Source organism: Scheffersomyces stipitis, chromosome 7 (assembly GCF_000209165.1).
Source record: "Scheffersomyces stipitis CBS 6054 chromosome 7, complete sequence".
Classification (NCBI taxonomy): domain Eukaryota; kingdom Fungi; phylum Ascomycota; class Pichiomycetes; order Serinales; family Debaryomycetaceae; genus Scheffersomyces; species Scheffersomyces stipitis.
This window is the reverse complement of record NC_009047.1, coordinates 572,756-586,361: the sequence shown is the minus strand read 5'-3', so window position 1 is coordinate 586,361 and position 13,606 is coordinate 572,756. Positions and strand designations below refer to the sequence as shown.

At 39.6% G+C, this 13,606-nt stretch overlaps 2 protein-coding genes across 2 annotated transcripts; both read left to right on the top strand. All coding sequences in view use genetic code 12, as the record gives it.

Moving 5' to 3' along the window:
• Nucleotides 1-1,132: 1,132 nt before the first annotated feature.
• PICST_73580 (oligopeptide transporter OPT) lies at nucleotides 1,133-3,744 on the top strand (the record flags this gene model as incomplete). The annotated part of the gene is made up of 1 exon (XM_001386269.1): nucleotides 1,133-3,744. The coding sequence occupies one exon, from the start codon at nucleotides 1,133-1,135 to the stop codon at nucleotides 3,479-3,481; it is 2,349 nt and encodes a 782-aa protein (XP_001386306.2).
• A 4,205-nt stretch (nucleotides 3,745-7,949) lies between these two features.
• PICST_63766 (oligopeptide transporter) lies at nucleotides 7,950-10,298 on the top strand (the record flags this gene model as incomplete). Its single annotated transcript, XM_001386268.1, has 1 exon — nucleotides 7,950-10,298. The coding sequence occupies one exon, from the start codon at nucleotides 7,950-7,952 to the stop codon at nucleotides 10,296-10,298; it is 2,349 nt and encodes a 782-aa protein (XP_001386305.2).
• Nucleotides 10,299-13,606: the final 3,308 nt, after the last annotated feature.

Genomic DNA, 13,606 nt, shown 5'->3' with positions numbered 1-13,606 from the left:
AAAGCCATTTTAGATAGCAAGTGGGTGAAGCCCAATCATCGAGTACACTAGCCAGTTGCTATGGCATCCCTATCACGTAGATGGGGAACTTCCCCAGGTATGGCGAATGGGCTGGAGGCTCCTCTAGGATAATCCACCGATCCGGTCGGCTCAATGTAGATTTGGAGCCGTACGCGTATGGGGGACCAGTCAGACAAAGTCCGGAAATTGTGCAAATATACCTCGGAAGTGGTTCTTAAATTTCAATCAGAGACCGGCTACACTTTCTACTATCAACTTCAACATAGAAAAAATAAGGCTGATCAGGTTGAAGTAATTACCATGTTGGCCGTGGCTACCTAATGCTGGGACGTTATTGTTAAAATAGCCGTTGAGCGAAGCATTTTCATGGCATTCAATTTGACAAATTAATTCCTCCCAAACTTCAAGGTTGCAGACTTAGAAATACAGCTACTGCCGCTTGTTCAAGAATGCAACTTTCACGCAAAATGCCGGAATTGGTTCTCCTCTCCGTTTCAGAGAATCGCTCCCTACATAGATCTTTCAGTCTGCAAGGCGAAAACTAAGAATAGCTAATTGACAATCTCGAAAGGGACTACCAGATCTTGTAAAGACATATGACCTTTTCTGATAACCAAAAATGCCAGTATATTGTTCAAAAGTTCTCTGAATCATCAGTTATCTCCTTACCTCGTCTGAAACAAATTGCCGAAGCGTCTGATAAGCAAAATCCGAGGGTCGGCATCAGTCTGGCTTCTTTTCAGATTATTTTTTGCCTGTATTCATTGGTGCAAATAATAATACGAAAACAAATGATTGCGAATCGCCAGTGCGGTGAAATTCTTTTGTCTAATTTATTGAAGGGCCCTAATGCCATAGAGTAATGTGGACATGCGTATGGCTCCAATACGAGAAATTATTGTTCTCAGTAGTAAAAAGTGGAGGCATATCCCGCCAAGGACTTTCTTATCTGCTAGATATAAATAAGACGGATTCCTTGGTTTCCCAAATTCTTGTCCCTTGTATTTTTTCTTGGTAGACCCTCTATCTCATCTTAAGCTAGCTAATAAGTTGCTCCATTTCTTGTCACCGTGTGATTTAATCCAACTTTACCTTGACGTAACAAGAAAATATGGAGAAGCTCAGATCTGCTTTTAAGTCCTCCGGGGCCACTACTACCGAAGTTTACAGCGACGAAAAGAAGAATGATTTCGAAACTGGCTCTCCAGTGAACTTGGAACTTGTAGCTTCAAAGTCTCAGGAATTCGACCCTATTTCCTCTAACCTTGTTAAGGATGTCATCGAAGATGAGTATGCTACTATTACTGTCGAAGATGACTCTCCCTACCCAGAAGTCAGAGCTGCAGTTCCATCTACCGATGACCCAAGTTTACCTCAAAACACCATCAGAGCCTGGGTCCTTGGTCTTATCATGACTACTATTGGATGTGGTATTAACCTTTTGTTCTCTTTGCACACACCATCTGCTTACATCACTACGTATGTTACCGCCATTGTTGCTTGGCCTCTTGGTCTCGCCTGGGCTAAGTTTCTTCCTAACTGGAAGATTTTCGGTTGTGAACTTAACCCTGGTCCTTTCAACATTAAGGAACACACAATTATCACCATTATGGGAAACGTCTCTTTCGGTGGTGGTGCTGCTTATGCTACCGACATTTTGTTGGCTCAAAACAAATTCTACAACCAAGATTTCGGCTGGGGTTTCGACTTACTTGCTATCTGGTCGACACAATGTATAGGATTTGCATTAGGTGGGATCGCTAGAAGGGTTGTTGTCTATCCTTCATCCGCTATTTGGCCATCCAACTTGGTTACCTGTACTTTCTTGACCAACTTGCACATCAATGAAAATCATACAGTTAACGGATGGAAGATTTCTCGTCTTGCTTTCTTTGGCGTCATCCTTGGTGGCTCTTTCGTGTACTACTGGTTCCCTGGTTGGATCTTCCAAGCTTTGTCTTACTTCTCGTGGATCACTTGGATTAAGCCAAACAACGTCATCATCAACCAAATTTTCGGTTCTTACACTGGTTTAGGTATGTTCCCTAACAATATCGCCTTGGACTGGAACCAGATCGCTGGTTATGTTGGCTCTCCTTTAATTCCACCAGCAGGTACCATTGCTACTATTTTCTTGTCCATGGTGGTTATCTTTTGGATCATTGTGCCAGCTGTCCACTACTCTAACACTTGGTACGCTCAGTACTTGCCAATTTCCTCGTCTTCATCTTACGACAGATACGCTAAACGTTACAATGTGTCCAGGATTATTAACCCAGAGACTTTGACTTTCAACAAGGAAGCCTATGAAGCCTACTCGCCACTTTTCTTGTCTACCACGTTTGCTATGTCTTATGGATTGTCATTTGCTTCCATCACCGCCACCCTTGTTCACACTGTCCTTTTCCACGGTAAGGATATCATTAACCAAGTTAAACAAAAGGAAAAGATGGATGTTCACTACAGATTGATGAAGCTGTACAGGGAAGCACCAGATTGGTGGTTCGCTGTTGTTTTTGTTGTTTTCTTTGCTTTGTCTATTGTGACCGTCAGAGTGTGGAACACCGAATTCCCAATCTGGGCGCTTGTTGTTGCTTTGTTGATTGCCATTGTCTTCTTGCTTCCAGTTGCTATCATCTACTCTCTCACTAACATTGCTGTTGGATTGAACGTTGTGACTGAATTCATCATCGGTTACATGCTTCCAGGTAAGCCATTGGCCATGATGTTCTTCAAGACTTTTGGTTACATCACCAACAACCAAGCTGTCACTTTCGCTCAAGACATGAAGTTGGGACACTACATGAAGATTGCTCCAAGAGTGTTGTTTGCTTCTCAATTGATTGCTACTATTTGGGGATCCTTGGTGCAAATTGCTGTTTTGAGATGGTCTTACGGTAACATTGACCATCTTTGTGACCCAGAACAAGTTAATAACTACAACTGTCCAAATGGTACAGTTTTCTTCAATGCTTCTATCATCTGGGGTGTCATTGGACCACAGCGTCAATTCTCTTCAGGTCAAATCTACTACGGTTTGTTGTTCTTCTTCATTATTGGTGCTATCTTGCCAATCATTAACTGGTTGGTGTTGAAGAAGTGGCCAAACTCGATGATCAGACACTTGAACTGGCCAGTGTTCTTCTCTGGTACTGGATACATTCCACCAGCCACCGCTTACAACTACACATCGTACTGTTGCGTTGGTTTAGTTTTCGGATGGTGGATCAAGAAGAGATGGTTCCACTGGTGGTCCAAGTACAACTATACCTTATCCGCTGGGTTGGATATTGGATTAGCCTGGGGTATGTTGATCATTTTCTTGACCTTGTACTTGACTAACGCCACGGCACCAAACTGGTGGGGTAACAACGTTATCCTTGGTACATTGGAACAGAACAATGCTGCCATCAGAGTTGTTCTTCCAGAAGGTCAAGGTTTCGGTCCATCCAGCTGGTAATTAACTTAGGCAAGTGACGAGCCTCCTAATTTAGTTTGTATATATGAACAAATCTTTTAATTATTAATCGCAAGTATCAATCGCGTCTGAAGCACTTCGCCATAGATTGCAACGGAGAAGTGACTCTTCGCAGCCTAGAGTGGTTGCGGAAGGTGATAAATGCCTGTGTGATTTTAGTTCGGTCGTGTCAGCAACTGACCTATTATTTGTGGTTGTTGTTACTCAATCGGTTTATTTTGTGGATGGAGATCAATACATCATGCAGAAGTCTCTTGAACATAGAAGAGAATTGGTATAGTGGATATTATGGAAAATTGCCTCCCTTGGAAAATTTTAGCTTGAAATTTTGCTATTCTAAATTCAATGCTTATCATGGACATACACTGTCAAATTGTGCTCAACCATGTTTACTGCAGGGGAATCTTTTTCAAGTGAGGATAATTCTTTATGAAATCCACTGTATAGAAAAGAAGGGATCCTTTGAATCTGTGTCATCAAAGGCATAGATGACACACATTTGGAGATTGATGCTCCATGTGTAGACATAATTATAGAATTCGTAAAAGATCGAAGTTACGACGGGTAGATTACCAAATCTAACTTCAAGCTGGAGAGATCTTTGCTTTTAAGGGTTTTCGTTTGAGTATGAAACATGGGATATTTCCCAGCCGAAGTTCACCTAATCGGTGAATTCTTCATTTCAAGGCTGAATAATTTTCTTTTGCAGCATTTTGTAAGATCCGAAATCATATGCAGGGACGGTCTTGGGAACAGGAAATGAACTTGTAGAACTGCATAAGCGGCTCGATCGAGTTGAATTAAATAAGAAAGATCATAACCTAAAGTAAAATCTGAAAATACACTGCAATATCCATTATAAGTATCATTCTCTTGTTCTCTTCTTCTGCTCATGAATATTATTCTTGAGTATGTGCCCAAAAACATTGTTGCTATTAACTTTCGGTATCCTTTCAAAAGAAAGTCAAACGAAGTTACGATTGTTTTGTGAAGATGATGAAATAAGAACTTTCTCCCAAAATAGCCTCATCAACCTGAATCCTAATTACGATTTTGAGTTTGGTAATATTCTGGAGCTAGAAGTAAAACCTAATTGACTTTTCTGATCGAACCTGAAACTCTAATATTGGGTTGTTGATACATTGTGCAAATACAGTATGCACAATAACTGGTGCGTAACCCAAGTGCACTATGATAGCTTTCTAACAGTACCAGCCCAGGATCATTAGACTCAAGAAAAGGTGAACATGTGTCCCCTCCACATAAGTCGCTTACAGGTATAGAAATTGAGTAGCTTTCATTTCTAATACAGTTTGAGCGTCAATCTTTCAAATACATGGGTAGAGAGATTCTTGCTGTAGCTTGTACAATTGAATGAGTCTATTTTGACCGTTCAACTCGCTTGATTTAGCATACTTTCGAAAGGAATAAATAAAAGGTTATGCTTATTCATACCAAATAGAAAGTTGAATACTAACTGCAAAGCTATTTGACACCCTTGGCATTCTTTTTAGTTATTATCAGATTTTATTAATATCAAAAGCAATCCGTAGGTCGCAAACAGCACCTATATAATATTGATGATATGACCAGAGGTATGCTGGTCTTCCGTTTTTGAATGGCACGGCACCACAAATGGATTTAATATTCGAGCCGTACAGTCAAGTTGTTTGAAATAAATGGGCGGAGACGTGATGTGTATTTCCATCCCCACCAGCCAGAAGATGCCGAAGGTGAGGAGGCAAGAATCCTATCTGTGCGTATGATATTAATTCTGGTGCACGATAGCAGGGCCAGAACCATCGGCACATGAGTTAGTTTCACTGAGAGTCTGTTGGTAAGTAATTATGGAGCCGTACAGAAGTACAATTTCAAGTTTTAGGCTATCTTTTGCATTAAAGAGCGACGCAGAGCCTTTGTATACCTTATTTTATTGCATATAACAATTCAATTTAAGGTGACAATATTTTTCAAAAATATATCATCCCCATGAAAATAAGTCAAAAAATAAAACATTAGGCTTTCTGGAAGCCTATCAGTTTCCTGCAATTTCACTGAGCCCTCGGAGTTTGTTTCGGTCTGGAACTTTGTGACGGTCGGAAGAAATAATGTCGCATATCAAACTAATATTGCCCTTCTGTAGAGTACTAGTCCAGGATAACATATGGATCATTGCACAATGCTTTTGGTAATGTTGCTCCGTTGTCGAATTCAATTTGGCATTTCTTTAGAGACAAAGTTACTTGTTTATAAATTGTGAACATATGCAGACATAAATATAAAAGACATTGAATTAGAAAACTATGGAGGTTTAGGTGGGTTCTTTCTAAATCAATCGGACGAATGCTGGGCAAAATGCATAAAAAGTTCCTTTACATACAAAAGGCAGCTCCTCAAATACGTGAACTCTAATGTTTTCCTTGTTGGTTCATCCTTCTTGACAACCTTTCAATATGGTTTTTCAAATGGTTGAATATGGATTCGGCTACTGTAATTATAACATCATTGTAAACCAATCGAGGTAGTTTTGTGAATAATTGCATTGTCCCATGATGAAGCGACAGCTTGATACTCAGGTCAGAGATCTTACCAGAAGTACTTCAAGAATAAGGTATTTGAAATACTGTGCCGTGGTTCCAGTTGATTCACCTCTACCCTCATTTTCTTGCTCTCCTTTAGCCGAGGTGGCATTCATCATCGTTGCAACCTTCATGGGGTGTTTTTCAATTGAGTTTTACAATACCTTCAAGTTAATAGTAGCCACGACAATAGATGGAGTCCGCAGATATACTTTAAAAACCTGCCTCATTCATGAACATAAAATTATTTTAGTATCTCCTAGTGATGTAGCTTCTTTATTACTTCTTCCATCAATCTTCTTTTCAAATATCTTACAATAAACCTGTTCTACTAATACAACATTAACTATGTACTCTCACTACGACTATAAGCTGCAACTTTTTTTTGATGAACACGAACAGAATAAATCGAAGTGCGACATTATTTCTTCCGAGGGTGTTCCAAACAACGTCTTTGCAAAATTCCGAGGGTTTCTGTGCAATTGCATGAGACTTCTATTCTTGTTAAGCCACCTTTCGCTTTTGAATCCTGGAGGCTCTAACCGAAAAAATTGTTATCCATGGCCGTTGGATTGAGGAGGTTGTAGCAAATTTCAAATGAAATAAGGTAAATGCCTCTGAGTATCATTTACATGCTAACTGGAAGCACACTCCAAATGCTGTCTTCAAAAGAAAGTCGATCTCCTGTCCTGGAGTTTTCACTCTATGTTCTGTCGTATATACTTTGTTAGTTCCTAGTTTCTTAAGTCTTCGCAATTATAGACAAGCGTTGGAGTTCGAACATCATATCCACTGGCCAGTTACTGTGGTGTCCCTTATGTGGATGGTGAACTTCCTCAAGTCTAGCGAATGAGCCATTAGTATAGAGTGATGTCCTACGAATCGGGTTGACTTAATATAGATTTGGAGCCGTACGCTTACAGGGATCTACTCGGATTAACAGTCGTAATACATGCCATTTCGTCAAAAAAAAAAAGGATTAACGAGAGTCCAGAATTTGTACAAACGTGCCTCGGAAGTGACTCTTGTATTTTAATCAGAGATTAGATATCCTACTACAAACCTCAGCAGAGAAAAAAATGTCGACTACAACTGTGCTATGTTTTTACTGGAGGGCTATTATTGAAGTAGTCGTGGCACAAACAATGGTATTCAATTTGTCCTATTAATATTGTTCCAAACTTCAGTGTCTGTCTACATATGGGAAACAACTTGTGGAGCTAGGAATGCAACATCCATGAAAATACAAGAATTCGATTCTCGTCGCTTCTGATGCTCGTAATATCGTTAGAGCTTCCGGGCCCGTCAAAGGACAAAACAATAGCAAAATAATATAGAATAAGACTACTAGATGATGAAAGACCACTATTATCAAATGTCGGTAATTCATTCAAATCTTTTATCTCGAATGCCAGTAAGTTCCTCCGAAACAATATGCCGAAGCGTCTGATAAGCAAAATCCGAGGGTCGGCATCAGTCTGGCTTCTTTTCAGATTATTTTTTGCCTGTATTCATTGGTGCAAATAATAATACGAAAACAAATGATTGCGAATTGCCAGTGCGGTGAAATTCTTTTGTCTAATTTATTCCGTGTGAAGGGCCCTACCTAATGCCATAGAGTAATGCGGACATGCGTATGGCTCCAATACGAGAAATTATTGTTCTCACTAGTAAAAAGTGGAGGCATATCCCGCCAAGGACTTTCTTATCTGCTAGATATAAATAAGACGGATTCCTTGGTTTCCCAAATTCTTGTCCCTTGTATTTTTTCTTGGTAGACCCTCTATCTCATCTTAAGCTAGCTAATAAGTTGCTCCATTTCTTGTCACCGTTTGATTTCATTCAACTTTACCTTGACGTAACAAGAAAATATGGAAAAGCTCAGATCTGCTTTTAAGTCCTCCGGGGCCTCTACTACCGAAGTTTACAGCGACGAAAAGAAGAATGATTTCGAAACTGGCTCTCCAGTGAACTTGGAACTTGTAGCTTCAAAGTCACAGGAATTCGACCCTATTTCCTCTAACCTTGTTAAGGATGTCATTGAAGACGAGTATGCTACTGTTACTGTCGAAGATGACTCTCCATACCCGGAAGTCAGAGCCGCAGTTCCATCTACCGATGACCCAAGTTTACCTCAAAACACCATCAGAGCCTGGGTACTTGGTCTTATCATGACTACTATTGGAAGTGGTATTAACCTTTTGTTCTCGTTGCACGCACCCAATGCTTCAATCACTACGTTTGTTACCTCAATTATTGCTTGGCCTCTTGGTCTCGCCTGGGCTAAGACTCTTCCTAACTGGAAGATTTTCGGTTGTGAACTTAACCCTGGTCCTTTCAACATTAAAGAACACACAATTATCACCATTATGGCCAACGTTTCTTTCAATGGTGGTGCTGCTTACGCTACTGACATTTTGTTGGCTCAAAACAAATTCTACTTTCAAGATTTCGGCTGGGGTTTCGACTTACTTGCTATCTGGTCGACACAATGTATAGGATTTGCTTTAGGTGGGATCGCCAGAAGAGTTGTTGTCTATCCTTCATCCGCTATTTGGCCATCCAACTTGGTTACCTGTACCTTCTTGACTAACATGCACATCAATGAAAACCATCCTGCCAACGGATGGAAGATTTCTCGTCTTGCTTTCTTCGGGATCACTTTTGCTATCTCTTTTATCTATTACTGGTTCCCTGGTTGGATCTTCCAAGCTTTGTCTTACTTCTCGTGGATTACTTGGATTAAGCCAAACAACGTCATCATCAACCAAATCTTCGGTTCTTTCTCTGGTTTGGGTATGTTCCCTAACAATATCGCATTGGATTGGAACCAGATAAATGCCTACCTTGGTTCTCCTTTGATTCCACCAGTAGGTACTATTGCTACTATTTTCTTGTCCATGGTGGTTATCTTTTGGATCATTGTACCAGCTGTACACTACTCTAACACTTGGTACGCTCAGTACTTGCCAATTTCCTCGTCTTCATCATACGACAGATACGGTAAACGTTACAATGTGTCCAGGATTATTAACCCAGAGACTTTGACTTTCAACAAGGAAGCCTATGAAGCCTACTCGCCACTTTTCTTGTCTACCACGTTTGCTATGTCTTATGGATTGTCATTTGCTTCCATCACCGCCACCCTTGTTCACACTGCCCTTTTCCACGGTAAGGATATCATTAACCAAGTTAAACAAAAGGAAAAGATGGATGTTCACTACAGATTGATGAAGCTGTACAAGGAAGCACCAGACTGGTGGTTCGCTGTTGTTTTTGTTGTTTTCTTTGCTTTGTCTATTGTGACCGTCAGAGTGTGGAACACCGAATTCCCAATCTGGGCCCTTGTTGTTGCTTTATTGATTGCCATTGTCTTCTTGCTTCCAGTCGCTATCATCTACTCTGTCACTAACATTGCTGTTGGATTGAACGTGGTGACTGAATTCATCATCGGTTACATGCTTCCAGGTAAGCCATTGGCCATGATGTTCTTCAAGACTTTTGGTTACATCACCAATGCTCAAGCTGTTACTTTCGCTCAAGACATGAAATTGGGACACTACATGAAGATTGCTCCAAGAGTGTTGTTTGCATCACAATTGATTGCTTCTATTTGGGGTTCATTGGTACAAATCGCTGTTTTGAGATGGTCTTACGGTAACATTGACCATCTTTGTGATCCAGACCAAGTCAACCACTACACTTGTCCAAATGGTACCGTCTTCTTTAACGCATCTATCATTTGGGGAGTCATTGGGCCACAGCGTCAATTCTCTTCGGGCCAAATCTACTACGGTTTGTTATTCTTCTTCATTATTGGTGCTGTCTTGCCAATCATGAACTGGTTGGTGTTGAAGAAGTGGCCAAACTCGATGATCAGACACTTGAACTGGCCAGTGTTCTTCTCTGGTACTGGATACATTCCACCTGCCACCGCTTACAACTACACGTCGTACTGTTTTGTTGGTTTGGTTTTTGGATGGTGGATTAAGAAGAGATGGTTCCACTGGTGGTCCAAGTACAACTATTCCTTATCCGCTGGGTTGGATATTGGAGTAGCCTGGGGTTTGTTGATTATTTTCTTGACTTTAAGTTTGACTAACGCAACGGCACCGAACTGGTGGGGTAACAACGTTATCGCTGGTACATTAGAACAACAAGGTAAAGCCATCAGAGTTGTTCTTCCAGAAGGTCAAGGTTTCGGTCCATCCAGCTGGTAATCAGTTTAGGCAAGTGACGAGCCTACTAATTTAGTTTGTATATATGAACAAATCTTACTAATTATTAATTGTGTTTGAAGCACTTCGATATAGAATTCTACGAAGAACACGTTCGCAGCTTAGCTTGGGTGGTGAAAATTATGCCCGTTGAATGAGTATCAGCTACAGCAACTATTCTACTTGTGGCTGCGTTGTTCTGCTACTCCAATCAATTGATTAATTATAGATGGAGATTCTTAATTATAGATGAGACGAATCTATTTTGCAGATGCCTTAAGGAGCATCGAAGAGAATTGATACAGTGGATATCATGGAAAATTGCCTCCCTTGGAAGAATCCTGGCCTGTCATGTTCCTTTGAGCTAGTTCTAACATAGAATTCTTATCTGGGACATATTCAACAACAGTTTATCGCATGTTTACTGCGGGGTCAGTGCATTTCAAGTGAGGATAATTCTTTATGAAATCCACTGTATATATAAAAGAAGCGAGCCTTCGCATCAATGCAGAAGCATTGTGACTGCTTTAGAGGATTTACAGGTCGTTGATCTATAGGAAGGAGGTCTGTTCATAACCTCCAATATGGGAAGTATCATTATGAGATAGATAGCACGAAGATTGAGTTCGCAACTAATGAAAATCATTTAATATCTTGTCTCCATAAATCAAGCCCTTGAAGCTGAAAAGTTTAGTACTGTACTTATCGACTGCCAAGAATTATTGGATGGAGCCGTGCGATAGAAGTTTAGCTCCTTTATGGAATTTCTCTATGCTCATGAGAAGAACATAATTGCATATTATATAAATTAAATGAAATCGCAAGAAAAATAATTTACGGTAGAGAACATTGTGATAACTGTATTGTGATAACTGTAACGAGATGACTTCTCACATAGACCATGATCATACTTGGTTACTACCTGCTGGTGTTACCAAAGATGATCCCAGGTTAGTGGATTACGACTGCGGTCCTCTTGAGACTCTCACAATTCTCCCATTTGCTCCCATTAATGACGATAGAAACTTCTATGAATGCGCGATAAGAAAAGCTAGTGGAAGCAAAAACGTACTGTTGTCTGACATTCTTGGAGACGACTACAGCCTTAACTCAACCATTTTGAATTGTGGGCCCTATAACTATTCTCATAGTCTAGTAGGAAATTCTTCCCAAGATTTCCCATACAAGTGTGGTTTGGATTACTACGCTTATATTCGTAACGAAACAATAGTCACCGGCACTGGAAAAAGCAATGGGGCAGCAAGTGTTCGGCTCTCTAGTTTATTGTTGGCAATTCTTGTTTTTACTTTCGCTTTCAATGTCTAGAGTTTTAAGTCTTGAAGGTATTTGTTGGGTATACGAACAATTCTATACTCAGAAGGTTCTATCAAAAAACCCCTGATTCTGACTATGCCTAATAGTAGAGTGAACAATCATAGTTGAAATTATGAAATGTTGTTAACTATATCTGAGTGTTTATGTTACCAAGAAAATTACTTGACATATTATTGTAGTAGTAGTACATTTTTCTTGTCTGTTTTCGAATGAGGGCATTAAAGTAGTGCAAAACACATATAGTAGGAGATTGTACAGAGGTCGAAAAAGAGATCTTTCACAATAGAATGGAGCTTGCCAAGTAATTGCTTGGGCAAAATGTGGGCTAAAAATTTCACGGTCTTGCCAGAAGCTGCTGTAGAATCTGCCTTCAAGGAATGGAAATCCAAAATACTGTTCACAAGACATATGTGCAGTTTTTCTTGTACCTTTTTGGCACTTCCCCTATGACTATTCCGATTTTGGTACTGCAAAATGGATTGACTCTCAAAAATTTAGTACTGCGAAGAAATACATATGTAACTCTACTAGGATCTTTGAGTCAAATGTTCTAAGTAAATGTTAGTGCGGTGTTAAATTCTTTCCTCTTCGATCTGAAAGAAAGTCTCATAAAGAAATCGAAGTGGTTCATCCGATGGTACAAAATTTCGAAAGAGGCTGCAAACGAATCAAAATTTACAAATTATCAAAATAGTTAAGAAGTTGGGTTGCACTATACAACGTGATAATGTGAAGGTTATTTTCTACCTATTTTATCCTCATCCAAGATACTTTTGAAGGGTCGCTTAGTGCAATTGACATAGTGTTCTGTAGATATACATTTCATACCTTTGACAGTCATCTAGGTGCTGTATTTTTTTGCAGAAACCTCTCTAATAAGTCTACTTTTTGAAGGAGAACAGTAATGCTCAATTGGTGTTTTATAGAAGAAAGGAACTACTCATGTTTACATGAATCTGAGACTAACAAACCAAGTCTCTCAAATATGCATGTCCATAATTAAACTATTAAAATCTGATAAGTACCCAAAGGAATAATTCATGTTCAAATCTGAATCATATTGAGCATCAACTTCGTAGCAACCCTATTAACAATATTGTACCCCGAACTGCTTTATCCCATTTAGAGTTAAGCGAGCCTCTACAAAGGTTAACAGAGAGTCAATATTCACACATGTAAGAGAATTGACGCGAACCACAGTGAAACATGATTGTTAGAAGACAAAGTAATCTTTGACAAGAAAACACTTATATAGATCACGGTTGTCATTTCTATTTAATACACCATGAACATTATTGGAATATCAGTACCAGTTCATTATGCTCAAGATTAATTGTGCCATCGTGCAAAATTAATTTAGTCCACCAATATTATTTATTCTGAGGTCTAACTTGCAATTTCATGAAACTGATTGTATTATCAGGTTAGACGAACTTCTCTTAGACAAAGAAGTTGATTACAGAATAGAACAACTTCTAGTTCTTGAGGGTCACTGTAGTATAGTTTCTATAAGAACAACCAACAATACAACTTCTTGAATACTCTCAACCCCTGAAAGGAAACTAATTTCTACGAGAGCAGTACGATTTCCCAAAGAAGTTCGCGAACAAGGGCAGAACGTGTGCCTTTTTCATTACTTATTGACTGCCAAGATTTATTGGAAGGTGCCTTTCGATAGAAGTTAGCATGGAGGAAATTTCAGGAAGAGCATTTGATAATGGAATTGCTCAAAGCAAATGACATAATTGCATTTGAGTTATATAAATTAAATGAAATCGCAAGAAGAAGCATTTAAGGTAGAGATCATTGTGATAACTGTATTGTGATAACGAGATGACTTCTCAGATAGACAATGTACATGCTTGGTTACTACCTGCTGGTGTTACCAAAGATGATCCCAGGTTAGTGGATTACGACTGCGGTCCTCATGACACTCTCACAATTCTCCCATTTGCTTCCATTAATGACGATAGAAA